Source organism: Balaenoptera musculus, chromosome 18 (genome assembly GCF_009873245.2).
Source record: "Balaenoptera musculus isolate JJ_BM4_2016_0621 chromosome 18, mBalMus1.pri.v3, whole genome shotgun sequence".
Lineage (NCBI taxonomy): Eukaryota > Metazoa > Chordata > Mammalia > Artiodactyla > Balaenopteridae > Balaenoptera > Balaenoptera musculus.
The window spans coordinates 77,511,674-77,537,804 of record NC_045802.1 but is presented as its reverse complement, the minus strand read 5'-3'; the positions used below and the strand labels follow the sequence as shown (position 1 = coordinate 77,537,804).

The 26,131-nt window shown below is 42.7% G+C and overlaps 1 protein-coding gene across 2 annotated transcripts in view; it reads left to right on the top strand.

Annotated features, from left to right (window-relative positions):
- Positions 1-242: 242 nt before the first annotated feature.
- The window catches only part of ANKRD10 (ankyrin repeat domain 10), a 33,008-nt gene continuing 7,119 nt past the window's right edge, over positions 243-26,131 (top strand). The window contains exons 1-4 of one of the 2 annotated variants that reach the window (XM_036831984.1): positions 245-614; positions 4,109-4,261; positions 8,026-8,117; positions 19,593-19,828. In XM_036831984.1, the coding sequence (XP_036687879.1) occupies positions 405-614; positions 4,109-4,261; positions 8,026-8,117; positions 19,593-19,828 (691 nt within the window). In that variant the 5' untranslated portion in view covers positions 245-404. Of the gene's footprint in view, positions 615-4,108; positions 4,262-8,025; positions 8,118-19,592; positions 19,829-26,131 lie in introns of both variants that reach the window. The other variant, XM_036831985.1, reaches the window with a different exon arrangement.

The following is a 26,131-nucleotide window of genomic DNA, read 5'->3' as shown; positions in this document are numbered from 1 at the left end:
TGGACAGGAGGCGCGGCGCAGAGCCCACGCCGCCTGCAGGGCCCCGGGAGTGGCCTGGCACCGTCCCCTGCCCTTCACCACGCCCTGCCCCGCCCCCTGCTCCTGGCCCCGCCCTCTTCCCCCTCCCCGCCGCTCCAGGAGTAGGCCCCGCCCCACGGCCCCCGGCCTCCGCCCCCGACGGTCCAGGCCCCGCCTCCTGGCCCGGCGTCTCCCGGCGCCAGCCCCAGTCCTGGCGCCACAGGCCCCGCCCCGCCCCGCCCCTGTGCGCGCTCTGCTCGGCAGCCGGCGGGACGCGGCGGTGGTGTTGCCCTCGCTCCTTTGTGCTCGGACGGCGGCGGCGGCCTCTCGGGTCCTCACTGGCGCGTCTTCTCTGCTCGCCAGCCCGCGCTCTCCGGTGACGGACCATGTCGGCGGCGGGAGCGGGCGCGGGCGTGGAGGCGGGCTTCTCCAGCGAGGAGCTGCTGTCGCTCCGCTTCCCGCTGCACCGCGCCTGCCGCGACGGGGACCTGGCCGCGCTCTGCTCGCTGCTGCAGCACACGCCGCGCGCCCATCTGGCCGCCGAGGACTCCTTCTACGGCTGGACGCCCGTGCACTGGGCCGCGCACTTCGGCAAGGTGGGCGCGGGCGCTTTAAGGCGCCATCTTCCGCGGTTTTGCCGTGGGGGGTCGGAGAAGGCGGGGGCCGAGGCGTGGGGGGCGCGGGGCGTGTCGGGAACGCGGGGCGCCAGCGGGGTCGGCCGCCAAGGCGCCCCGAGGGGCCGGGGCGCATGTGCGGCGGCGCGGGCGGTCTGGGCCCCGAGGGGCGCGCGGGGAGTGCCGGGAGCGCGGGCGGAAGCGGGCCCGGCGGCGGCGGCGGCGCCCGGAGGGGCCCGGGGCGCATGTGCGGCGGCGCTAGCTTCGAACGCGGGCGGCTTCCCGGAGGCGCCGCCCGGGCGGGTGAGGGTTCCTGGCCGCCGGCGGTGCTGAGGGCCGGGCCTCCCGCGGCGGCCGGCTCGGGTCGAGGTGCGGAGACGCGGTCCCCGGGGCGGCGCGCGAGAGTCCGGAGCCTCTCTGAGGAAAACCTCTGTGAGGAAGGCCGCGGGGCCTCCTGACGCGCCTCCGACGGGGACGCCCGGGCGGGAGGCCGCTGCGGCCCGAAGGTCGCGTTAGAGGGTTTCCGTGGTCAGCCCGTCGGGGCCCCCCGACGGCTGGGTCGGGGGAAGGTGACGCTCGGACCGAGCTGCTGGGGGCCTCCGTGTGGAATGTCGTCCGGGCGCTTGGGACTCGGCTCGCCCGGCTTAGGCACACCTGTGGTGTCTGAAGTGTCACGAGATCGGAAGGGCAGCGTGCTGCTCTGAATTCTGAAGAGCTGCGGCGGCGTCTTCCTCATCGGTGCGGTAAAGGGGGTTGTGCGCCGGGAGAGGTGGCCGCAGAGGCAGGTGCACGGTGCTGTTGTCGAGAGTGGCTTTCGTGACGAAGACGCGGAGACCCCCGTTCGGGGCCTTCTGAAGACGTTTCGCCCTGACAGGGTGGGGTTGGGTTGAAGTCAGGAAACGGTTTTGCGGAGACACAGGCAGGATGATGGTGAAACGTGTTCCCGGCTTGGGGTGAAATTGTTGTGTTGTGGTTAGTTACCTTCTTGCACCTGACGTAGCCGCTTCGCGTTGCTCGAGGTGCTGCGTTCGCAGTGCAGGGAGAACTGCGGGGACGCAGGGGCCGAGCGCGCTCGCAGAGGGAAGCAGGTTTACGTTAGCGAAGGGAGGCGGGGAGTCGTGGCGGCAGGGGTGAGGCCGGGGCTGGGCGACAGCCCGCGGCGCGCCCCGCAGCGCTGCTGCCCTCGGGTACCGGCGCCGAGAGCGAGCGCCCTGGAGAAAGCGCCCTCCTTCCCGCCCTTCGCTCTCTGCCCGTGAACGCAGGCTTCCCCAGGCTGGGGGGTGATCTCCCCGCCGAGGGCGCCTTGTGCACTTGTACCGTAAGCTGCAGGCAACGCTCAAAGCGTTGCTTCCCAGCATCGCTTGTGCTTTTTGTGCTGTGGGGACAGGCGCCCTTGTAAGAGGCAGAGGCACAGCTTTCTGGGAGACGGCTCCCCTCGGGATTCCGATCCTCCCAACCCTGGTTGAGACGGACGCCCAGTAGGACCACCCGGTGCGTCCTGTGAGATGGTCGGCCTCGTTACAAGTGGTTACTCAGACTGTCTCCCAGTCCGAGGCTGCTTCGGGCATCTCTGGGGATTAACAGTAGCCGTAAGCGCTTAGGGCGGTCGATTTCACGCCTGTGTATTTCACAGTAAGAGGTCACGGAGTGTCTGCTTCCGTAGAACGCGAGCGGCAGGTGAACCTCTTAGACCAAAAGCTGCAGCCAGAGGCATTTACTTCGGGGTTTTCCGTTGTCTTTAATCACAGTGACCGCAGAGTCTTGGATACGGAAGGGGCCGCAGAAAGTAACGTTCAGTGTGTGCGAAAAGGCCGTCCGGGTCGCACCCCTGACCTGTCCCCCCGCGCCCTGCCCGCAGCTTCCCTCCGTCTGTGTGCGCGGACGCGTTCGCTGTGCTCAGCCTGCGCGCGAGGCAGCCGGGCGGGCGTGGCGCGTGCGGTGAACCCCTCCCAGCCCTCAGGCCGCCGCGTTCCTAGAGGCGGGCCGCTCCGCACCGGGTCCTGACCTGTTGATGAGGCTTGTCCGCCCCCAGAGGACTGACCGTTATTCAGGAGCTCTGATTACGCCTTGCCTCTACGAGCTGTTCTATTGAACGGCATCTTTACAGAATTCCAAACCGGATTTTCCACATCCAGCCCACAGGTAACAGACTTGACGTGCAGCGAGCTCTCAGGTGATGTGACGGCTGACCGCTTCTGGCGCACCAGGCGGTTTTCATCCTTGTTTCGTTTTGTTGGGCTCCAGACCTGCTCCTCTTATCACTGGTATTGGCCGGCATTGTTCGCTCAGTGCATTGATAAAGGCGATAGATAAAAATATATCAAAGTGGTACCTCTTTATCAGCCATTACCCTCAGATTCGGACTCCTGGAAGACAGGTCATGTGTTAAAAATCAGTGTGCCACCACCTGTGAGTGTTCACCTCGCACAACCGTTGATGGCAGTGATCTGTCCTTTACAGGGAAGGGCTTACATTGCTGGAAGCGGGTAAGAGACACGGGGTGAGACCCGCGTGTAGCTGCTCTTCGCTTGAGGTCTGTTCTCAGGAGGAGAATTGGTGGCACTGAGAGCTTTTTCTTTGCTAGCTGCATTGTGCTTCGGGAGGGACCCGAGGACACGCTGGGCGGAGCAGCGTAAACCTTTGAGGACAGCAGGCCTGCTCCCGCCGTGCTTGGCACACGGGAGGCACTTGCTAAATATTTGTGGAGGGTGCTGGTTCTTCTTCCAGAAGCGAGTATGACACCGATGCCTGGCTGCAAAGTCTTGTCCTGCCTCCTGTGGCTTTTTGTTTTAGTCACCTGCTAGGGGCAGAGCTCAGCTGTGCTCTAGGCCTTTTTATCTTTGATGGGGGGGGGGGGGGTTCTGTACAAACAGTGTGAAAAGAGGGAGCGCTGCCCTCTCACCTGCTCCACGCGTCTTTTCCCTAAGGAGCTAACCTGGAGCTGGGCCTCGACCGAGTATTCAGCCAGCGCGGCCAGTGCAGGCTGCAGAAAATGGTCTTTGACCGTGAAGGGTTGACCGACCAATCGCTGTAACGTTTTTCTTCTTTAGAATAGCGCGTGCGAGTGGCAAAGCTCAGATCTGACAAAAGTCTGTGAATATGCAATCTAGTCTTTTCTGACTTTGGTTTTTTTAAACACTGAGGTATAGTTGATTTACAGTATTATATTGATTTGGGGTTTTTCAGTTGTAGGAAAAACAAAATATTTAAACTTGTATAGTGTCCATTGTTTCGATTTCCTATTCCTGTGTACCAACTTTCTTTTACAAGGACGAGGGAAAATGTTCCTTTAAATAAGCCTTTTAAAATTTGTATGATACTGGGAAGGAATGACTTAACTTTGTTTTCTTAAACAGAAAAAAAGTTTAACAAAAAATGCCACTCATCTCCATTACAGAATTTAGAATATCTGTGTAACGTTTAATAGTGTACTGACGTTTATGCCTGTTTCATCCCCCCTCCTGCCGTTCTCCAAGTTGGAGTGCTTAATACAGTTAGTGAGAGCTGGAGCCACACTGGATGTCTCCACCACCCGTTACGCACAGACCCCGGCCCACATCGCCGCCTTTGGGGGACATCCTCAGTGCCTCGTCTGGTTGATCCAAGCAGGAGCCAGCATTAACAAACCGGTAAGGGAGTGCCCGTGATGGACGTGGTTGGTTTTTGTTTTCTTCTTCCAGTTCTAATTACGTGGTGTTGAGTTTTAAATTGAGGCGTTAATTAGAGTTTGATATCTTTACCTGTGGGCTAACTGGAACTTAGGTTTATGAAGTTATGTGTGGGTAATTGGCCCGTCACATAGCAATGCCTTGTGTTCAGAGTGCTTTCGCCTGTTATGTGACTTACTGTGATCCACAGTGAGTTGCCCAAGGTCACAGCTGGTGACTGAAGGAGCCTGGCCTTGAGCCTAGGTTTCCTGGCTCCTCTGCTCACAGCTGCCTTAGCTCCATTTCCGCAGATAATGGTGAGAACACATCTGTTCCCAGCAAGAGAACGGCAGTTGAGTCATCTGCAGTCGTGTGTGTGGTTCAGTTAGCGTTAGCAGGTTGACCAGCACGAGTTGTCGCTTCAGCTGCGGGTTGGAGGTGATGATGAGACGCAGAGAGGTAGCCAGGTGTCCTGTAGGCAGTGACGCCTGGACACCGAATTGCGGGAAGGTGTTTCAGCAGTGGTTTGAAACGAGGGTCAGTGAGAAAGGGGAGGGGGTGAGGGATAAGGGGGCAGTTTGTTCTCTTTAAGAGACTGGGTGGGAAGGGCGCATGGGGAGAACCCTGGATCTTAGGCCTGTTCCTGTTACTAAGCTGGAAGCTGGATGTGGGACAGCTCTTTGGGTCCCCTGCTGCCCTCCGCTCTTCTTCTTTCACGCGTGCTCCTCTACTGCGTTGTTGCTTTGGTCCGTGAATTCAGGAGTTACAAGTGGGCGACTGTGTTCCATTGTGGTGCTAGGCGTCGCCTGTCCCCACTAGTCTCCTTCCTGCTCGTGGATTCTCCCCCCCCCGCCCCCCTTTTCTCCTGGTAGAAAGGGCACACCCTGCTTCCTCATCTCTCTGGCCTTGGGCACGTGGTTTACTGGTTGTAACTCAATCTCCCTGTCAATAAAATACGGATAGCCCATGAATAGCAGTAATTAATATTAGTATTCATGTGGAGTTTTAAGTATAAATTTTCTATATGATGATTTTCATTAAATTGTTACATAACATTTAGAGAGATCTAAAGAAATTGTCTAACGCTGCTTTTCAAATCTTTTTAAACCCAGAAGCCCCCTTTTCATGTAATGATTTATAGCAGCTCAGTATTTCCCACAGAGAAAAGGTTTGAGACTCTCCTCCTTCCCCGCCCCCCCCCCCCCAGCTGCTCTAGACAGCACTACGTGGGAATCCCTCCTCAGCTCTGCTCCCAGGGCAAGAGTCCCCAGATCCTGCCCTCCTTACAGCTCTCCTCTTGCGTTTAAACAGCCCACCTGGCTCAGCATCCCCACGTCCTCCCATGTACGAGGGTGTCGCTTGGGTTTCTTAAGTGTCTCGGCCCTGCTCCCGGAAGGGCCTTGGTTGGCTGTGGTCTCACGTGCGGAGCTTCGGCCCGTCCGAGTCTCGGCTGTCGGTTTGGGCTGCTGCGACAGGCACCCAGTGACCCTGAGGCCCCGGTAGGCTTTCTGTTGGCTCATCTCAAGGTAGACAGTTTTTCTCATTTCCCACATAAACTTATACAACTAGATGCAGGTTTTTCTTATTCTTCGTGTGCCTGTAATTTTTTGAACCTTAGCATACCTTTTCTTCTTTTGGCATGTTAGTTTCTAACCATTCTAAGTTCCTTTTCCTCAAGTTTAATAGAGACTTGCTGTGCCATGTCTAAGGTTGGCATGAGGGGTTACTGAAGCTCAGATGTGCTGTCTGGAGGCTCAGCGTTCTAAGTTTACCCAAAGAGGAAGTGAAGTTAGTTTTTAAGTGGTTTATTTTTATAAGTCCATAGTGGCTACCCATGGGTGTCACTTTTTGTAAGTCATCTCTTTAATACCCCTTCTAGAATGGTGCTGGCATCTGATATTGCCTTTAGTTTCTTGTAACTAGATTAGAAGTAAGATTTTCTTAATTAAAATTCAAGGTGACTTGTCCGTCTTCAGATTTCTGGCACCTCTCCCACTGTCCTTTATGACTCAGAGTTTGCCAGCAGTAGTTCTAGAATCATATTACAGACTCTTTGGTATTTTTGAAATATGACTGGTCTGAACTTGAGATGTGAGTAACCTTAAAATGGCTCTTTACTCTCATTCTCTTGGTTGCAGTTTTCTTTAAATAGTGTTTATTCTGCCCTTCCCAGCTTAAGTAGTCTCCTCGTAGAACGCTAAACAGGAGCAGGGTAGTTTTGCTTTTTTCTCTGGCATCTATTGCTATCCCACCCTGTTCTCAAAGTAGTATAGAAAACCTTTTTCCTCTTGTACCAAAGATAGCTTTTAAAATCCTTTTTGGTTTTCTTGAGTTTTTGTGGGGTATGGCAGAATCTCACCTAAATCTTAGTTCTACTTTTCCTGGCAATACGTGTACGTAATTTTTATTTGTCCTTATTATGTACCTCCTCTCTCCCTTCCCTCCCCTTTTCAGACAGTAGGGTAGGTTTTTGTTTTGTTTTTTAAGTCTGATTTCACTGGATAGTTCCCTGTATAGCCTCATGATTTTGTTTCTTTCTTCAAAATTGGGACTGTCCTGTTTGGAACTTTACATCACTTTTGAGCTTATACCTGACTTTTCCCTCCAGTAAGCAGTTGAGTCTTTCATATTACATTTTTCTGTGAGATGCTCTACCGCTCCTTCTTTCTAGTTTAGTCCTCACCTCAGTTTTCCCCCCGTGGGTTAATGTTTCCAAGTGCCATGCACTGTGCACCATTGCCCCACTCCTGCTTTATCTCTTTATCCCTTAATTATGTGTAGTTCTCTACTGCCAAGTTCGCATTCAGTGGTGATGGGATGTGAGTGATTCAGGAACTGTTGCTGCTTAGTCAGTTGGCACTTCTGAGGCAGAAAGTCCTAAATCAGTTTTTCTAATGGAAACAACTTCCTTCTCTTAATCGCTGTATCTTCCTTTACCTTTTTTTTTACCTGAGAGCCTATGAATGAAACTGTGTTTCACTTTTTTTTTTGGTCCATTCATACAGTGTAAAGTAATTCTTTTTGTTTTGTTTTTTTTCTGATTCCCGTATGAGTCTTCAGAGTCATTTCCCCGAGTCTGCTCATTTCCTGTGCCTCCTTCAACATTGTTTCCTGAAGGGTCAGTCAGGTTCTAATGCATCCTTTCTAAAAGTCCTTGAACAAAATCCCCCATCACAGACAGCCTGAGTTGTATACAGAGCCGCCTGTGTTTGACCCTGTGTTCTCCCTTCCCATTTTTTTCTTGACCCTTTAACCTTAGCTGTCTTGTCTAAAGTATAGTCCTAATTCAGGCTCGAGATAAAAAATCCAGGGGAGGCACTGGCGTGTCTCGACTCAGGCTCTCCTGGGGTGGACGTAGATGAACATGGGTCAACTAGACCAGACATTAGCTATTAGGCCTTGATTACTATTTTTCTGTCTGAGGATAATAATTTGGGGTGTTACATGCATCTGTGCTGTGTTCCATCATAAAAATTATTTCTAAATTGCTGCCTAGAGTGTACGTGCTGTCATGGTTGGAGAGGCCCCTTGATTTTTTTGTTCTTGACCTAAGAACTCAGGAGAACCTGCTCCTTCCTTGGTCTGCTTTTATTTTCTCCTCACATCTACATTTCTTTGTGTTCTGCTTCAAATTTGGCTCACCTTATTCTATTTCAGAGGAACGAGACGGCACGTGGCCTTTGTGAATTACTGCAGAATGTGGGGGTCTTGTACGCGTCTGCATGCTTTCCGTTTTGTCGTTTCAGGACTGTGAGGGCGAGACTCCTATTCACAAGGCGGCTCGCTCTGGGAGCCTGGACTGCATTAGTGCCCTGGTGGCTAACGGGGCTCACGCCGAGTAAGCATCTTCGTTTATTCTTGCCAACCAAAGACGTGGTCAGGGGTGTCGTGTTTAGAGACAGGACTTAGAGCAAGCAAAAGTGCTGAGCTTTGTTTTCAATATTGGTAGTAGAGTTTTGCTTTTTAGATCAGTTGGCATTAGTGAGCAAGTTGTTGTGTGAGTTGAGTTGACCACTAGCAGAAGGGGCTGAATCCCAGCAGCCTCAGCGTTCTTGCCGTGAGAGAGAGAGCATGTTAGGGTGGAAAGAACAGTTAACTCATTAAATTTGGAGCCTGGCATTGTTGACTTTACCATTAACTAGTTGTGTCACCGTGGGCAAGTCTTCAAACTTTGCCAAGTTTTAATTTCAGAATGAGTGCCTCGAATTGGATTAGAATATCTTTTCAGGCCTCTCTGGCTCAAAAAAATTCCTGCAGACAGTTAGCTTTTCTTAATTTTGCTAAAAAGATGGTTTCCTCATCTTTTAGCAGATATGAGAACATCTTATGTTTTAAAACCTATTATGATTCTTTAATGATTTTATAATTCCTTGTAAAATGGAACTGTACACATTAAAGACTTAAAAACTCACTCTGAGTTTTTGATACTGATGGCATTATTTTGGAATATCCTTGTTTTAGCCCAGTTTACATCAACTGGCTTATTTCTAGCTTGAGAGAACAGTATTAACATTTAAGTGTATTAATTTTAAAATGTGATCTTGTATGCAAATCATTAGCTAGCCATGGCATTATACATTTATTTCAGTATTTAATTCATTTGTATTAACTTTCTCTTAAAGATTCATTGTAAAAATTTTTCTTCTGCAGTTCACAGCATTAACAAAATGGATGCGGTTTTCACCCTTAAATATTGAGTGTAAGCTATAGAGCTGTAATAACCAAAATAACTATGATAATATCAGCTTTTTTGTTTTACCTTGAGTGTCTTGAATATTTCATAAAAATTAATTACAAACCACTTTATTCTAATTGGAAATGTGAAAATTTAGACTTTGGGAGAAATAAAACCCACAAAACTGACTTAGTTTAACCCTTTGGTTTCCACTTCATTGTTTTGACTCTGTATTATAATAAATATTGAAAACAGATCCTGGACAGCAGAACCATATAGGTTAATGAAAGGCCTGTCTGATACCAAGGGCTATCATTAGGCTCTTAGTATCTTAGCTTCTGTTTCATTAAGTATTATTGTTAAGATTAGACATTAGTTTGGGCTTGGATCATTTACTTATGTAGCCATTTAGTGTTATAAATATGACCTGTGTTAACTGTTACATTGCAGGGAACCTTGTGGCTTCATACGTAGTTATAACTTAAGGTAATGTAAAAACAATTGATAATATGAATATATTTTACACAGTTTAGAAAACATCAAGATGATTCTCATTGCATTGCTTTAAAGCAAAGTTGTAGATGCAGTTTTCTTAGCTGTTTTTTAGATTTAAAACTTAAATCTTTAATTTTAATAACAGAAGCTTTGATTATAAAATACAGAGTCGTAAAATAATTGATTCGATTCCTTAATTGTCATTTATTGAAATAATGAATAATTAGAAGTTGATCTTTTCAGTGACTTATTTTTCTAAACAATACTCTAATTGGTCCTGAGCATTTTATTACTAAGATGTTAGTTTTATTCACTTTAATGGATAGCTTAATCCTTTGAACCAATAAATATCTTTCTTGCGCTATGTCCTTTTTTAATAGGTGTCTTTTTAAAATGAGATCATTTTATTTACAATTCTGTCCTTGTTACAGGACCCTCGAGTGTCTCTTTCCCACCAAGTGTGACTGAGCATGGCCTCGAGTGCCAGTTTGTTTTTCCTTCTCAGTATAAGAGCCACTCCCTCAAGACCCTGCATATGGTGATTTCCCTTGACTGAACTTTCAGATATTTTTTGGAAGAAATATTTAGCCTGAGCCACCTAGCCAAAAGCAATTTTTAAAATTATATGTCTTTGGCCTGGAGATAGAGCACAAGTAATCATTATTTATTGCTATTGTATATGTGGTTATTTAGTTTTAACACCTAGATAAAATGTCAGTTTTGCCAGTAAGCTAAATTGTACATTGCTTTTTAATATCTATTCTGCACATTTTTATAGTTTAACACTTTTAGTCTACCAACAAATAATAGTTTGATTCCCCCAAATTATGGTACTTTTTTATTTGTTTCCTGTTATGCTGCTCATATGGTAAAGTGTAGTCCTAGCAAATAAAATGCCTTTTTCTTTTAAGGTCATCAAGGGGCACAGAATTAATTTACTTACTTAAAGTTAACTTATTTTGTTTCCAGTTCAAAGTGAGCCAGATTATTAATTTTAATATTACATGCTATAGTGTTTAGGAGTTAGTGGAAATTTTTCCTTTTTATGTGACCAGATTAAAAGCTGTCTTGTATCAGTATTTTATCACACTTGGTGGTAATTAATAATTTTGTTGCTAATTCCTACTTTGCTTTTTATATATTTGCTACGTAAAGTGGCCAAAATCTGAAGTTGCTGCTTTTTTGGTCGTGGGGTAGATAATGGTGAGGGCAAGCGTACCAGGCATCTGTGGCTAGAATGGTTTGTTACATAACCTACTTGTCAATGTAGGCTGCATCTGTAAGATAACGCATGTCAGCTGCTGTGCATCGTAGCACATTTTCTAGCACCACACGTGAGTATGTTGATGGACTTTCTTTTTCTTCTCTTATTTTACATCTTGAGTTTTGGTGCCAAGTTTTCTTTTTCATGTGAGGTTTTGTTTCTCCTTATATGATTGTCATTGTTATTTGCCACTGTTTACATCTAAAAATAAAAACACACAGGATTAAGTGTCAGTTCTGTGACCAGACTAAATGTTTGTATACTTTAAATGATCTAAACCTCTACAGACGCTTCTCACTCTCATTTTTTCTCAAGTAGGGAGTTTTCATTAAGTAAGTTAAACTGTCATCATCCTTAACTTTGCTTATATGGCAGTTCAGTTCTTCACTGCAGCCAAGATTTGAATGCTACTTGCTACACACACAGGGTTTTTGATTGGAAGAAGGACATATAGTAACATGGAAAAGTCGTTGCCTTATTTTTCTTTTGGATGATCAAATAAGTAACAATATAAAATTAAGTTTTAATGTGATTTCAGAGAAGGACTCTTGAAAATTTGCTGTCTGCTGATAATTAAGACCACCTTTTATGTGACCAGTGAGGAGAAGCAAGAGAGCCAATTTGTGTTCCCACAGGCCAGCTGGGCACTGTTTTGTTCAGGTGACTTGGGGGCTCTAGTCATGCCAGTGGAAGATGAATGTAACCTGCATGGTGATTCAATCAAACATTTCCTCCTTGACTCCAAAAGATTGGGATCAATCCTGAATGTTTATGTGTTGGCATTTACTTTTACAAAAGAAAAATTTATATATATATATATATATAAATTTTTTTAAAAGACCTTTTACAAACAACTTTGTAAAGTACACATTTCTAGCCTTGAATTATCTTTCCTTTTAGCATTTTGGCACTGACTGATTTTGGTTATTTTTGTCTTTATTTTCTTGAGAGATGTAGTGGAGAATGTTTCCATATCAACCAGATATAAAAGTAGATTTTTTTTTTAATTCCTCAGAGTAGAAATAAAGGGATTTAGTGGGATTTAGAGATTCAGAATTGCTTGCATCTAAGGCCAATTTGCTAGTCCATTTTAATACTACATTATACCAGGTGCCAGTGTTTAATTACGTTGTGACAAAGTCCCATAGCTTTCTGTAGGAGAGCATTTCTGTAGAAGCCATTGATTCTGTGGTAACCAGATCTTCCAGTGGGTTACATATATTTTAACTTAATTATTTTCATCCCAGGAGGAACTTAACTGTGATCATCAGATAGCTGGAGAAGCATCTATAACCTTATATAAGCAAGTTCAGTGATGCACTCTGAAAAAATCTTTCTTGCCTAATTTAGAAAATAGACACAGTTGGCTTTAGTAACAAAAGTCTTAAAATGTGATCATAATAGACTTTTTTGAATGTTGCAGAAAAAAGTATTTTGCTGAACTTTTAAAAATTCTTAATTGAAATGGAGTTGGTTTAGTTTGGTCCATGTTTATGACCCACCTTTATTTGCTTACCCGTAGAGCTCTGTCTAGAAGCAAAATTTTCATTAGGGCAAATCATGTGATGAGCATATTTAATATTAGTGTCGGAAGTTGGTTTGCAGCTTTTGCCCTTGGCAAACTTCATTAGACATTTATTCATGTTTGAAGTTTGTGGTTTCTTTTTATCTGTTCACCTGTTTGCCCTTCAGAATAATAGTCCAACCATGAAATTTATGAGCAGTGTAACTCTGGATTAGTGGTTTCTGATCTTGGGTCCTGTGTGCTCCAGTCCTGACCTAGCGTTCCCTCCCTGACCTGCTTGTCACTACAGCAGTCTGGTCTGCTCTTGCAGTTTTCTGGCTCTTTTTTCCTTTTATTAAACTGTTGCAGGCAAGGTGGAGGAATTACTTCCCGAGATAGCTGATGAAGTTCTGCCTGCTGGAAAGGAGCAGATAGATGGCAGGCTGACAGTATTCTAGAGTTGCTGACAAATTCAGTTTAGAATTTTGATTGTTTTTCATGACAGCTTGAATAATACATAGGTTTTAATATTTGTTTAAGCACTGCTTTTATATAGTGCTTTCAAGTAAAACCAATGATTTCTAAATTCAAATGTCTTTTCCTTTGCTAAATTACAGTGGGAGCAGGTTAAATATTTCATCAGACTCTTTGAATGATGCTGTTATATTTTAATGTATGCAAACATAACTGGGGTTCAGTTGCAACATAAAACTATCCTCAGTAATGTTGAACTTGAATTGAAAACTTGGCACCAAATTTATTCAAGTAGAAACTTTAAAAAATAGTTTCTTCCTATTGTTACCTGAAGAATATATTTAAGAAAGTCTTCATAATTACGTATTTAAGAGTTTGGATACCAAAGGGTTAAAAATACACGTTTTCCTTTTACTGAAGAAATTTTAGATGTTTGTAATGTTTTGTCTGTACAAATGGACATTTAGTAATGTATTTTTATCTTTTTTTTTTTTTTTTTAATGATTCCATGTATTTGCTTATTTCCATCTAGGAATAGTTACTAATGTATTTGAGATACAGCATACCAAATTTTAAAGTAACCAGAATCGTGAGTTAATGGTTTTTAGTCCATACTGTTAAACTTTTGTTGAAATAACTGACATAATTAAATTGGCTTCATGCTAAAAATTACTAGAAGTAATTGAAAAGGCAGTGTTTTAGAGCAATAGCTCTTGGTCAAGGTGGTCACATGACAATGGCTTACGCTCAGTAAATGTGCTTCTGCACCTCATGTATGTATATGTATTTTTAATCAAAATGTTGCCTGCAAATATGTGATCCCTTATTATTTAAGTTTCCTGTTTTATGAACCATTGCCCGTTTTAAATCACACAGAAGATTCTGAATCTGTAAAAACTACACATGTCAATGTTTTACAGCTACGTAATTCGAATTGACTTGATTTTTTCAAGTAATCCTAGAAAGGGGGAGCATTCCATATAGAAACTGCTGAAACTGCCACAGGTGCTTCTCCGAAAACCTTACAGTTGTGGCATTGAATGTTCAGTATGGCTTCCTTTCTCCACTCGAGGCATACTGTTGAGGTATTTGTTGCGGTGATTGGTTTTAATGCTAATCTAGGAGTTCAGATATAGATTCTTTAGATTTGCATGCTTTGCTTACCCTAATTTATGATATCTACCTATTTACTTGTAAACTAACAATAGTTAAGTTGAGATCAGAATTTTAACAGAAATATTATTTATATAAAAATTGTGGTTATCTTTTATTGTCACATGGCATTAACAAAAAAGAAAACATCCTGAAGGTGATGTGACAACTTAGATTCTGAAAAGTATATTTCAGATAATTCCTGATCCGTGGTTTTGCAAATTAAAAAAAAAAAAGAAAAACTTATTAGAACGGCTTCTCATATTCTGATGTTGTGACACTATAAGTGGAAAATAGATGGGGGATTAGCTGGCAGCAGAGTGGAGTTTAGTTTTAAAATTCTTTGGGGAGACATTCTTAGGTATAATGAGTCTTAATATTCTATTCAGAATTTTATTACAGAAAATATAGTATATGAGCCTTTATGTTTTAACTTTAGTAAAGTTTTTAAAAAGTTTATTTTGCCAGTTATTCAGCAGAATAAATAATTCACAGTAAATATTAATCTATGTCTTCCCATGTTTTCATATTACAATTTCGAAAGAACACTAGGAACTACGGGAGAAAATGGGTAGCCTGCCCAAAAATGACTTTTCCTAGTCTCAGTGAAAGTTGTCATAGCTTCCGTAACAGATTGTAGCAAATTGATTTTTACTAGTCTAAGAATCTGATCGTGTCAACTTTTAAAGAAAGTCAGCTTTAAAACTTCCAACAAACTAGACCCAATTTGGACATCAAATTGACTGGTGTCTGATTTTTTAAAATCTCTGCCCATTTTCAAAGATTTTTCAAACGGATACCAGAGGGGACCAGAAAGGTGAACTGGAGCTTTAGAACAACCTCACAGCACGTCCCCCATGGGGCTTCTTGCTGTCAGAAATGGACAGAGGTACATTGTAGATCAGGCCTCATCTGCCCAAGTGCAGTAAACCAAAGGCACGAAATTCACGTGTGTGTTTTTTAAAGATTTAGTCTAAAAATATTGTGTACACTTTCATTACTACCCCAATTTTCATGCAAAATACAGTTTTTGAGAGTAATTTTGAACAGTATCTTCCAGATACTGAAAATTTCCATTTGGACTAGTGTGTGAAGACCACAGTTCAGATTAACTTTGTCTTTAGCAGCCCCTCACTTGGGGTTGGTAGGAGGAGCCAACAGTGAGTGCAGTGTGGCCATATCACGCCCGCAGTGAATGCCTCGGGATTGAAGAGCGAAGGCTTGACTGTTTAAAAAGTACTGTAACAGAAGAAAAGACCAAATTCAAATGTGAAATTATCATAGAACCTGTAAATCCTAAATCCCATTCATGTGCCCAGCTCCCATTGGATTTTAGGAAAATCATGGAGAGTAGCTTAGGTTTAATAACTGCTTAAACTTGTAGCACTAAATAGAGCTGAAGGCTTAATAAATGGATGATACATTTTAACCAGGATAACTGTTTCAACTCTTAAAACGTTAAAATTGAAACATGCTTAACAAATAGGAGAGCATATATTAAAAAATGCATTTAAAGACCTGAGCCTCCTTTGTTAAAGTGTTTTAAGAACTATACCGCTTAATTATTCTTTATGCTGCTCTTCACCTAGAAATCCACGTGATTTTCAGCCTCTGTGTAATACGTTTGAAAACCCTTTCTACTTATTAAGTATTAAGAGGCGACGAGGAATTCAGACCTGTAAAGACAGTTTCCGCCTCATTCATATTAAGCATGTCGCCTAATTCAGTCGTAAGACACTTAGAACTTTTAACAGAGAACACTCAGATGGAGTAGGAATGATTATTTCTTCTGCATGCATGCTCTCTCAAAGTCTTTTAATTTTACATTCTTCTAAAGTTTACCTTTAGATATTCTCTTGATATTTAACATTTTGTGATTTAACAGATTCGGCAACTTTTAAAAAGTTATTTTTTTGTTTGAATTGAATTGTGCATAAAATTACCAGAGAGACAGTTTTCAGGAACCCATAGGCATCTGTTATTTAGAGTAGAGGACTAGTCAGAAAGAGAAAGACAAATACCATGTGATATCACTTATATGTGGCATCTAAAATATGACACATGAACTTTTACGAAACAGGAACAGACCCACAGACATAGAGATCAGACTTGTGGTTGCCAAGGGCGAGGGGGAACGGGAGGGAAGGATTGGGAGTTTGGGGTTAGCAGTTGAAACTGTTATGTATAGAATGGATAAACAACAAGGTCCTACTGTACAGCACAGGGAACTCTATTCAGCATCCTGTGATGAAACATAATGGAAAAGAATATAAAAAAGAATATGTGTGTGTGTATATATATGTATGTGTAACTGAATCACTTTGCTGTACAGCAGAAATTAACATTGTAAATCAACACACTTCTATAAAATAAAATTTTTTAAAAAAGAGTAGAGGACTAGTTACCAGTATCATCTGTTGGTTAAATGTTACTCAATTGGTCCAGCCCATTGTTTGGTTTTGTATGGCCCATAAACTAAGAATGATTTTTATGTTTTTAAAGGGTTGAAAAAATCAAAAGGATAATATTTCATGACATGTAAAAATATATGAAATTCAAATTTCAGTGCCTGTAACTAAAGGTTTATTAGAACATAGCCAGTGCTGTGTTCACACATCATCTAAGGCTGCTTTCAGGCTACAACGAGATAATGGAGACTGTGGCCTGCAGAGCTTGAAGTCCTTGCTGTCCAGCCCTTTGCAGAAAAAGTGCCTGCCCTGGATTGGTGACCCCAGTCATTCCTTTCCACCCAGTTTTTGTGCACCATACGATTGCAGAGCCACTTGCAAGTTTTTAAATATGAGCAAGGCAGAATTAGCATGTTAAACTACAAATAAAGAAAGGAGGGATGAATGTGGGTACGTAGGAAAGGAGATGGGAAGGAAAACATTTGGAGGTAGGAGAGGGAAATGGGAGGTTCTGCTGTCCTGTACCAGAGTCAGGTATTAACGGATCTTTTTGCTTTAGAGGAACATAAACACTATTAAACTGAGTGTTACATTCAGTCCTTAGTAACTGAGAAATAATATAGTTGAAAACTTCTGTAGTTTCACCAGAAGTGGAGAAGGGGTACTGTATGTCCCTGTTTCTAATACTACTACTGTAGGGATAGTGCCAAAATTATAATCTCCCAATTAATTTTTCCAGTTACCTTATGTCCCAGATTCTGATATCCGTCCATACATTTGCTGGAATGTTTTGAACTCCCCTTTGGATCACTCTTTGGATCCCTCAGAGTTATATGAGGAACCAGTTGAAGTTCAGTTCGGCTTGTGATTGTTCTTACTTGCTTGGTCCACACATGAGGAGTACATAGCATGAGTTGACTCTAGTGACTGTTCTTTCGAGTTTTGAAGATAATACCTCATACCACCTGGAAATCTGATTGGCTTCGTCCAAGCCCAGTGATGTGCAAGTGTTGGGACCACTCGTGGTAGTGGAACACAGGGCAGGAGACGCTGCCTGTGTTCTCTCAGGTGCAGGCAGGCGCTCCCACTCGGACATTTACAGTCTCCGGATACTGGCGTGCACTTACTCTTTTTCTTTAAGGCTATATTTCCTTGGAAGAACAGTAAACTTGCTATTCTAACTCAGATTCAGTCTACTGTTCAGTTTCTGAATTAAGAGTAAAGGAATTGAGTGTAGTTTGGATTTTCTTGTTTTCCATGACTTAGAAAAGTTGACATCCTCCCTGAGCATCTCAGCTTTCTTCAGTGAATTGGCGTTTAGGGTGGTAAATGCCATTTTAAAAATCTGTGTGCTGTTCTTTATTTTATCATCCACTGAGGAGTAATCTTTACTGTCAGCGTTATTTGTCCTGATTTTAAGCAGCAACTTCTCATTTCTGTATTCTTTAATTTTTGGAAAGCAAGTTCATATTTATCTATAGAAATGATCATTTTATAAACTTTGCTAATGTTCTGGGTCTTTGTCTTTTCAAATTATGTAGAGTTAAATTTTTTTTTTAATTTTAATGCGGCTACTTATTCTGTTCACATTCTTGATAGAGTGGACCTTTTTGGACCATTCACTCATATCTTCTGAAAATGAAATACACCATTTAAAAAAATTATCCCGTTTTACACTTGCTTGAATGTTAAATTTCTATAACATGTTGATATTAAAAATCAAGTATATGATCATTTTCTGTACACATAACTAATGTAATTCACTGTACCCAAACTTTGATATTTCCTCTCTATTTAATTCATATATCAAAATATTATGAAATTTTAGAATAATGTTTATCAGAAATCATAGCCATGAAATCAAATAAAAATGTCAGTTTTAGTTCCCAGTAGCCCTGCACACAGCTGCCTTACATTTTTAAGAAAATATTGTTGGTTTTGGGGATTTTCAAGTCTTGTCTCTTTTATATTTGATCAGATTGAGTTTGGGCTTTTGCCTTTCTTCAAAATGTAGGATACATTTCTTTATCTCATGGTTTTAAAAGTGGAGACATATTTAGTGATTGTCCAAAAGTATATAGATTTTTCATTTCTGAGTTTGGAACCTTCTGAGTATGATGGCTGGAAATAGGAATACAGGACTTATTGTTATCTTTAAAATGGAAAATCCTTATTTGTCCCTGATTCTGTAGTTTTCTCTCTGAAATGGCTTTTTTTTTTCCATTAACGTTAGTCTAGGGAAAAAGCATCCAGGGTTGTGCCCTGTTCTTTCGGGAACAAGACGAGGCCTGTGTTTGGTCACAACTGCACTCTGTGGCAGAGCTCGCTGGGAGGCGTGGTGCTGCCTCGGCCCTTCGGTGCTTCTCCAGTTTCAGTGGATCGGCCTGCAGCTAACAACCTGTCTTGCTTGTTTACAGATTTATTTCACAGAGCAGTGTATTTTCTTGTCTTCCAGGGGCACTTCAACGTGGAGTTGCTTTTGTTCCCTCAGTTTTGTTTCCTAATGAAGATTTACAATTTCAACTGGTTCTTTCGTATTCATCTTATTTAGAGCTTTCATTTATATTCTGCCACCACTTCTGATTTAGTCTGACTCTTAGCTAATGCAGAGGACATCGGACCTTGTTAATGTTATTAGCCACGTAGGATGATGTTGATTCTTTTTGATGGTAGGACTCAGCCTAGGGGGATGAGTTCCTAGGACAGTATTAGAAGGAAACACCCACTCAAATGCTCTGAAATTCTGCAAGTTTTCCTAAGGCCAAAAAACTCAGCTTTTCAGATCTCCAGTCTGATGATAAATTAGTCTCAGGACATCCTTCTAAACTTCCACTTATAGTGTCACATGTTAGCACAAATTCTGGCTTGTCGTTAAGCCAGTTGGCTTTGTTTTTAGGAAGCCAGTTGTTATAAATGCCATGGACAATTCAGTACATGTTTGTTTGTTATGATTTTACTCGAGCTAAAGGAATGGATTATTAAAATTAAGTGCAGATAATATAGAATTCAGTTTCAGGTTAAGTCTGAAGTTAGCATAAATTTACATTCTTCAGACTAACATAAAAAATGATTTTGAGAAGTTAAATAGGAAGATGCCTTTTTTTTAAAGTTTAGTATATTGATTTTTAAATTACTGTCTCCCAAATCTTGCTTAGTAATCAAATGTGCATAAGAGAGAAGTTAGTTACAGAGCTAGGATGAGTAACTCCTTCTTTAATTCAGACTTGCTGTAAATCTGTATGCTCTTTCATATCACCTTCAGATAGTTAGTCAGTTCAGCAGGAGCAGAGACCAGATGAAAATGGTAATGGGATGTAATTCAGTGTTTTTGTGTCGTACAGCCTGAGAAATGCCAGTGGCCTGACGGCAGCAGACATTGCTCAAACCCAGGGTTTCCAAGAGTGTACCCAGTTTCTCTTGAACCTCCAGAATTGTCATCTGAATCCTTTCTATAACAGTGGCCCCTTAAATGGGGGCCATCCGAATGTATTTCCTAATCACATTAGTGTGGGAACAAATCGCAAGAGATGCTTGGAAGAGTCGGAACCCTTTGGAGCAAAGAAAGCTAGAACCACAGGTGAGACCACTTTGTGGGTGGGAAGGAGCAAATGTGTTTCCTTTCTTTAACGTGTTTTCTTTTTTATGGCTGAAAGCGCCTTCGAGATGACTCCTTCACGTAAGGGGTACTGTGCCCGGAGGACTCTGGTGCAGTGATGGAGGAGTTTTTCCTGTGTTGCCACTTTGAAGATTGGCCATTTAACGAAAGGGGAGGATATGAGAGGGCAGTGTTGACAGCTGAAGTGTAAATGTGTGTATATAACTTTCTGCACACCCAGGTTTACCTGCCATGAATTAGATTTTTCTCGTTTGTTGTACCTGTTTGAAATACAACTATTAAAAAAAAAATCTGCCCCTGTGCCTCATTTTTTTTTTCCTGTGAATTTTCCTGGGCTTACAACAATTGTTGGTGTGATAGTAAAATATAATTTCACATCTGGGAAGGTAGATGTTTGCATTGGACACAGTGTGGTGTGTGTTTGTCACAGCAAGGCCCGGTGTGCCACTTTGACATTGAGGACTTAAGTCTCTAAGGTAAGTTATTTTAGATTTAAGTGTTCTTCCACCTTTTTATCTTTAGATAGTTTCGGGGTTTGTAAATAAGCAGAGTCAGCTAGTCACTCTTTACTGTTGAGGAAAAAAAATCTCCCTTTCATTTAGGGGGAAAAAAATTAAGAAGAATTACTAGCTTGGCAGGAATATTTAGCATACTTACATGGAAAAGGAAGTTTAGAGATGACGGTGAAAAGTAATCATGGTGAAATTATGCGCTCAGATAAGATTTGCCAAAGATAAATACAAAGTTGTGCCCTTTGGCTTTAAAAAAAAAAAACAACTATACAAGTATAGTCTGAGAAAAACCTGAGTGGCTAGTTTCAGTTGACTTTAATGTGTCAGCTTTATCCTCTTTCCAGTGCTGTGCCTCTTGTGTGTAACTGGAGTCTATCCAAACAAAAACATTTTTCCTACAGAGTCAATAAAATTGTATCATCTCCTTCACAACTTTTAAAATGTTGGTCAGTATAAAAACTTGTGATTATGTGACTTTTCTATAGAAATGAATGTATGAACTTAAAAGTAATCGTTTCTCAAATTCATAGCTTTTGTAAGTTACGGGCCTAATAGTTTTTAGAAAGGTATAAAAATCATATGCACAACCTGAAGGTATGTCTAAACTTCAAAAAATATTCCTTGTTTTGTTTAATGCCTGCTTAATTTGGGATGGTATTGTTAGCTTCACTCTACGACCTCATGCAAGAATTGGACGGGTGTCCATGTCATGTTAGTGTATAGGATAAATCTTAAATTCTGTTTAGTTTTTTAAAAAGGATGTCACTTAACATTCTAAGAAGACTCAAATGTACCTAAAGAGTTTTAAACTTGTCTCATCAGGTTTTAAGTTCGGTTGAATTGGCCAGTATATTCTTATTGAAGTATCTCTTTCAAGCCTTTCCAAGGATTCCTAAAACTTAAGAACTTGTTTCCTAGACCCCGGGGGTGCACAATTTGGGTTTGAATAATCACGCAGGTATTTGGGAGACTTTATCTTCCTCCTCTAGACAGAGATTCATCTTGGCTGCCTGGGTTAGAGGCTGGTGTTTTGCACATTAAACTCACAGTGCAGCTTCCCCAAAGTGCCCATTCCTGGTGCTCAGGTCGAGGATGCCAGTTGAGAAGAAAATGGGGTTGGAGCCTGGCGTTTGAGTTCGCAGGTGCTGATTACGCACACCTAAGCCAGAGTGCTGCTCCAGTGCACGTGGAGAGAGGGCGTCTTCTCACCCTCAGCTCGTGCACCTGACTTCTCAGCTCCTGTTTCCGGGCCCTCACTTGGCTACTGGCCCCTGAGGTTCAGCCCACGTGTCACTCAGGATTGTGCATGTGTGTGAATGCGCATGTAGAACAGACGGGCCTTCGTCCCACCCTTGCCCCCGGCACTCCTTTTTCTTTTCTCTGGGAGAAGCTTTCTCTTTTTTCTTTTTACCATAACATACTCACTGTGAATAGGGTATTGGGGCAGTAATTCTCCAATTACTAAAACAAGGTTTTTCTTCCCAACTGCCTGAATTCTAAGTGAAATAATAGTTGGCTTCAATAGCTGTATAGTTACTCACATTCTGTGACTGGGGTGTTTTTGTGTGTGGGTGGGTTTTATTTATTTTTTTGTATGTTGCTTTAGTTCATTTTCATTTAATTTCTGACATCTTGTTTTGATTTGCTATATAAATGTATGAGCTTGAGGTTTTGCTCATTCTGAATTACTCATCTTGTAGATAAGTTTTCAGTTCTCATGCCAGAGTAAAAAAATATGTTTACCCCCTTGTGTAACATATGCATATAAAATAACATCTTTGAATAACTTCACATGTAAAAGTATTTAGAGAAATTGTAAATCTTTTGGGGGGGCAATTTAAGTTTGCTGTTTTAAAAATAGATGCCTGGAATACTATCTTGGCTACATAAATGCATAGCGTGGACCTTATCAATAAACTTAGTCTATTCTGTCTTATTAGAATTTAATAACTACACATATTGATGTTTTTAGTGTGGAATATACATTCACAAAAGCAATTAACTTCCAGAAATATTTCTGGCCAAGCCAACTCTTAAAGATGTATGTGTCCTGTAAAATTGACTCTAACTTTTTTTTTTAAGTTTGGAATCACGAATGTGGAAGTTACCTACTCTTCTCCATAGCGAGTAGGATCTCTCTCTTAATAAACTGTTTTCAGATATTTTAAGGTAATCGGAGTAATTTTTCCCATGGAAACCTTATTGATGTAAGAGAACGTAATGCAGTGATAATTTGTTCTGCTCAAATACAGACTATCCTTGGAAGCAAGTTGTACTACAGACATTGATACTTTAAATGCCTTTCATGTGGTCATTCACACCAGTATCAGAATGCACTCTGGTCAGAACACAGATGTGATAGTTGTGGCCACGACCTCTCGAAGGTAAAATAAAATCCAAAGCTATGTGGGTGGTTGATATAAATGAAAAGTACTTTGGGGTAATATTTTCCCCGGTATGGATTTTGTTCATTTAGGATGGTGCAAGGAGGTATCAGTATATATAACTAGGTTTGGGTTGGTTGGGTTTTCTTTTCCTCCCCGTTTACCAACCATTTGCTCAGGATGGAATGACAGGTGGACCTCGGGACTTCAGCTGCAGCTACTCAGTAAAATTTGTGTTAGGTCTGTTTAGCATTCTAGTTAATCTTCAGGAGTAACTGCAATTATTCACAAATGTATTCCTGGAAAACTTGTCCAAATTATCAGTGATCCAGAATAGAGAAGAATGCCACTCCCATCCATGAGAGAAACTTTTCATCTTGTTTTTAATCCATAATTGTTGGGGTGCAGCTCCAGAGTGTTCACTGGGGAGAGGCAGTGTGAGTTACAAACTGACCCAGGAACGTACAGTTTTATTTTGGGTTAACAGTTGCCATCAGTAGGAGGCTGTGGTGGTACCAGATCTCACGTGTTAAGTTGACTTCATGGTTTTGTGTTTGTTAGTCAAATAGATGTATTACTGAGCTTAGCATCTCATATGTCACGTGTTAGGTATTTAATATAAAACACCGTTTAGGAAAAATACATCATGACTTAGCTTAAAGTCAGCAGTAGGAAGTTGCTCAGCACATGATCCCCAGGATGAATTTAACATAGAGAATCTCCCTCCACTTTCTGCTCTGAATTGTTCGTTTTGACCAGGCTTAAAAAGACAAGGAGAAAGGAGGATGGGTTTGGCTTAATGAGCTTGTTAAGTGATACAGGTTAGCTAATGACTTAAAACTTCAGATGATAGAAATCAAATTGGTAATGTAGTTCCATGTATGTGACATACACAAAAGACTTTAATAACTTCCGGTGTATCTTTAGTGTTCTCAAACTTGCAGTAAATGGCCGTATTTGCTTTTAAAAATTTGACCAGAGAACATTCCTAATTGCGTTGCAATAACAAATGATTGTTTTATCTCAATCCCCAGAGACATAGCATTTTATAAGTACAATCTGAATGAATGACATTGAAGAACCAAGTGATTTTCTGTTTTAGTCTTGAGCTCAGCAAACCTCATGCACTTCGTCCTCTGCGCATTGTGGCAGCTGCAGCGGGAATCAGCCAGGGCCAGGTCCTGGCACGCTTTGTTCCGGTGGTCTGCGTCACATGCACCTTCCCTTCCGTGTTCTTTTAACAGAACCCCAGATCCCTCGTTAGTGTTTCCACAACTGTCACTGCTTCTCCGTGTCCTTGGTATCTTCACTAACCTGCCCTCTTGAATTTCCCCACCCCCAGTCTGCTGCAGTTGAGGCCCTGGCAGGAGTCCCACGAAAGGTCACCGTGTGGTAGAACCGCCTTCCTACTGGCTTTATGTGCTGTTGTGATTTTAACAGGACCTTTCTTTGCAAAGGTAGTTATCTGGGTAAAATGTACTGTATAGTAGAAGAGAACAGTTGTAATTAGTAATGCAGGGAAACCACTAAGGAAACATTTCCTTCCTGGTTCCTTTCATGGGGAACAGGGTTCCCCAATGGTCAGAGCTCCCAGTTCAGTGGGAAGGCCAGAGGGGTGTGAGGTAACCTTGGTTGTGGGTCAGCACCTAGGATTTCCCACGCTGGCCCCCTCAAGAGGCGCAGAGGACGGTGAACAACTAGTTGGTCCCCTGGCCCCAGGCTTGCACTTGACCCGCTGAGTGAAAGTGCTTGACAGTGTTCGCACATCGCACGGTGTCAGCTGTGTGGGTTGTGTCTAGGGAGTGGCGCCCTGTTACCTAAGTGTTCACATCTTAAAGCACAGGACTGTGTAGACTGGTTTTTGCCTAGTAAGAGATTTCCTTGCCTTAAAATAAACCTGATGAAAAAAAATAAAATAAGTCTGATGAGGTGTTTCTCATAAGCCCTAGATGTGTGTTGTAAATGTGCCTGGCGATCAAAATTCTGTTGTGTGCATGTTCTGCATCTAGGGACGAGGGGGGTGCCACTCGCACAGTAAAGGCACATCTTCCTAAGCTGACCTAGCCAGCACGAAAATAAGCTTCCTCGATGGTACAGTTTCTATAATGCTGCAGACCCCTCCCTGTCTTTAAAAGTTAAGGAAGGCTTTTCCGATGTTTTAAAACTCCTTGGTCAGAAATAGTTTATGTCGTTTTAGAATCTCACTGGTATCTGGCTTTAGGAGTTTTTTTCAACTCTCTCAAGTCTTAGATGAAAATTCAGATGCGGACTTCTGTGTTGCCCTGGGCACCTTCCCGAATGGAGCATCTTTAATGGCCGCAAGGTCAAGGATGAGGGGCTGCTTAGGCAGTGGTCACACCTGGTCATGACTCCACCTCTGGGGATAGAAAACTGGGAGGGTTTATTTTGAGCCAACCCTAGGTGATTTTCTGTCATAAATACGCATCGTCTCACATGTATTGGAGTCATGTCTAGTCAAATACCTGCTTTGGCAGTCAAAGTAAAAGATAAGGATGCTTTTTACAAGTGTTCGGTAATTTTTCCTTTTAACTGGAATAGGAAGATGGGAAGGGAATGTGCTTCTTTTCTAAAACAAATAGAATCAAAATGGATACTTTTGGAAGAAAATGTGTTTTTCTGAAATGTCTACAAGCCACTTTTCTCAGACGCGGTGTGGAATATTTCGGTAGTTCCTTTGGCAATGGCGATAGGCGTGTTGGGAGAAAATGCCGCAGGTGGCGTGCTCCGTGGCTGTGGAGAAAGGAGTCGAGTCCAGATGCAGTGTCCTTCAAAATTCTGAAAGGCCAATTTTAATTTCACGGCTTATAGTGCAGTTTTAAAAGGTAAACGATTACAACCTCAGTGCTCCCATTGAGCTGTTTGAGCCCTTCCTGTTTCCAGGTGCTAGAAATGAAGACATGAAGGCGTCGGTATAAAATACATCACCCAGGGTTCTAGGCAGCTAGGTTAGCAGCCGGCTGGCTGCATATCCTGGCAGATGGAGCCTGTATGGGAAAAACGCCTTGCAAAGACTGCGTATCTACGGAGAGAGTGATTAAATTCTAGGCTGTCTGTATTAGCATGTGCCTCCCACGTTCAAGAGTTTTCTTTACTAGAATCTGAAAGCTTTGGTCTGTTTCATTTTTATCCCGCTCTGTTGGTGAGCAACGACCTGCATGAACAAAAGACACGTGTAAAAGGATAGCGTCCCTAGTGCACTGCATGGGCCTCTGGTTAAGGGATCAGTCTCTGCTTTAAGGTGGTACTGTGCCCGCTCCTCTGTGCCCGCTTTTATTTTCAACATGCCCTGCCTTTCCCACCAGCTCATCTGGCCCCCTAGTGGCAGGTCTGCCCTCCTGTCCTTTTTC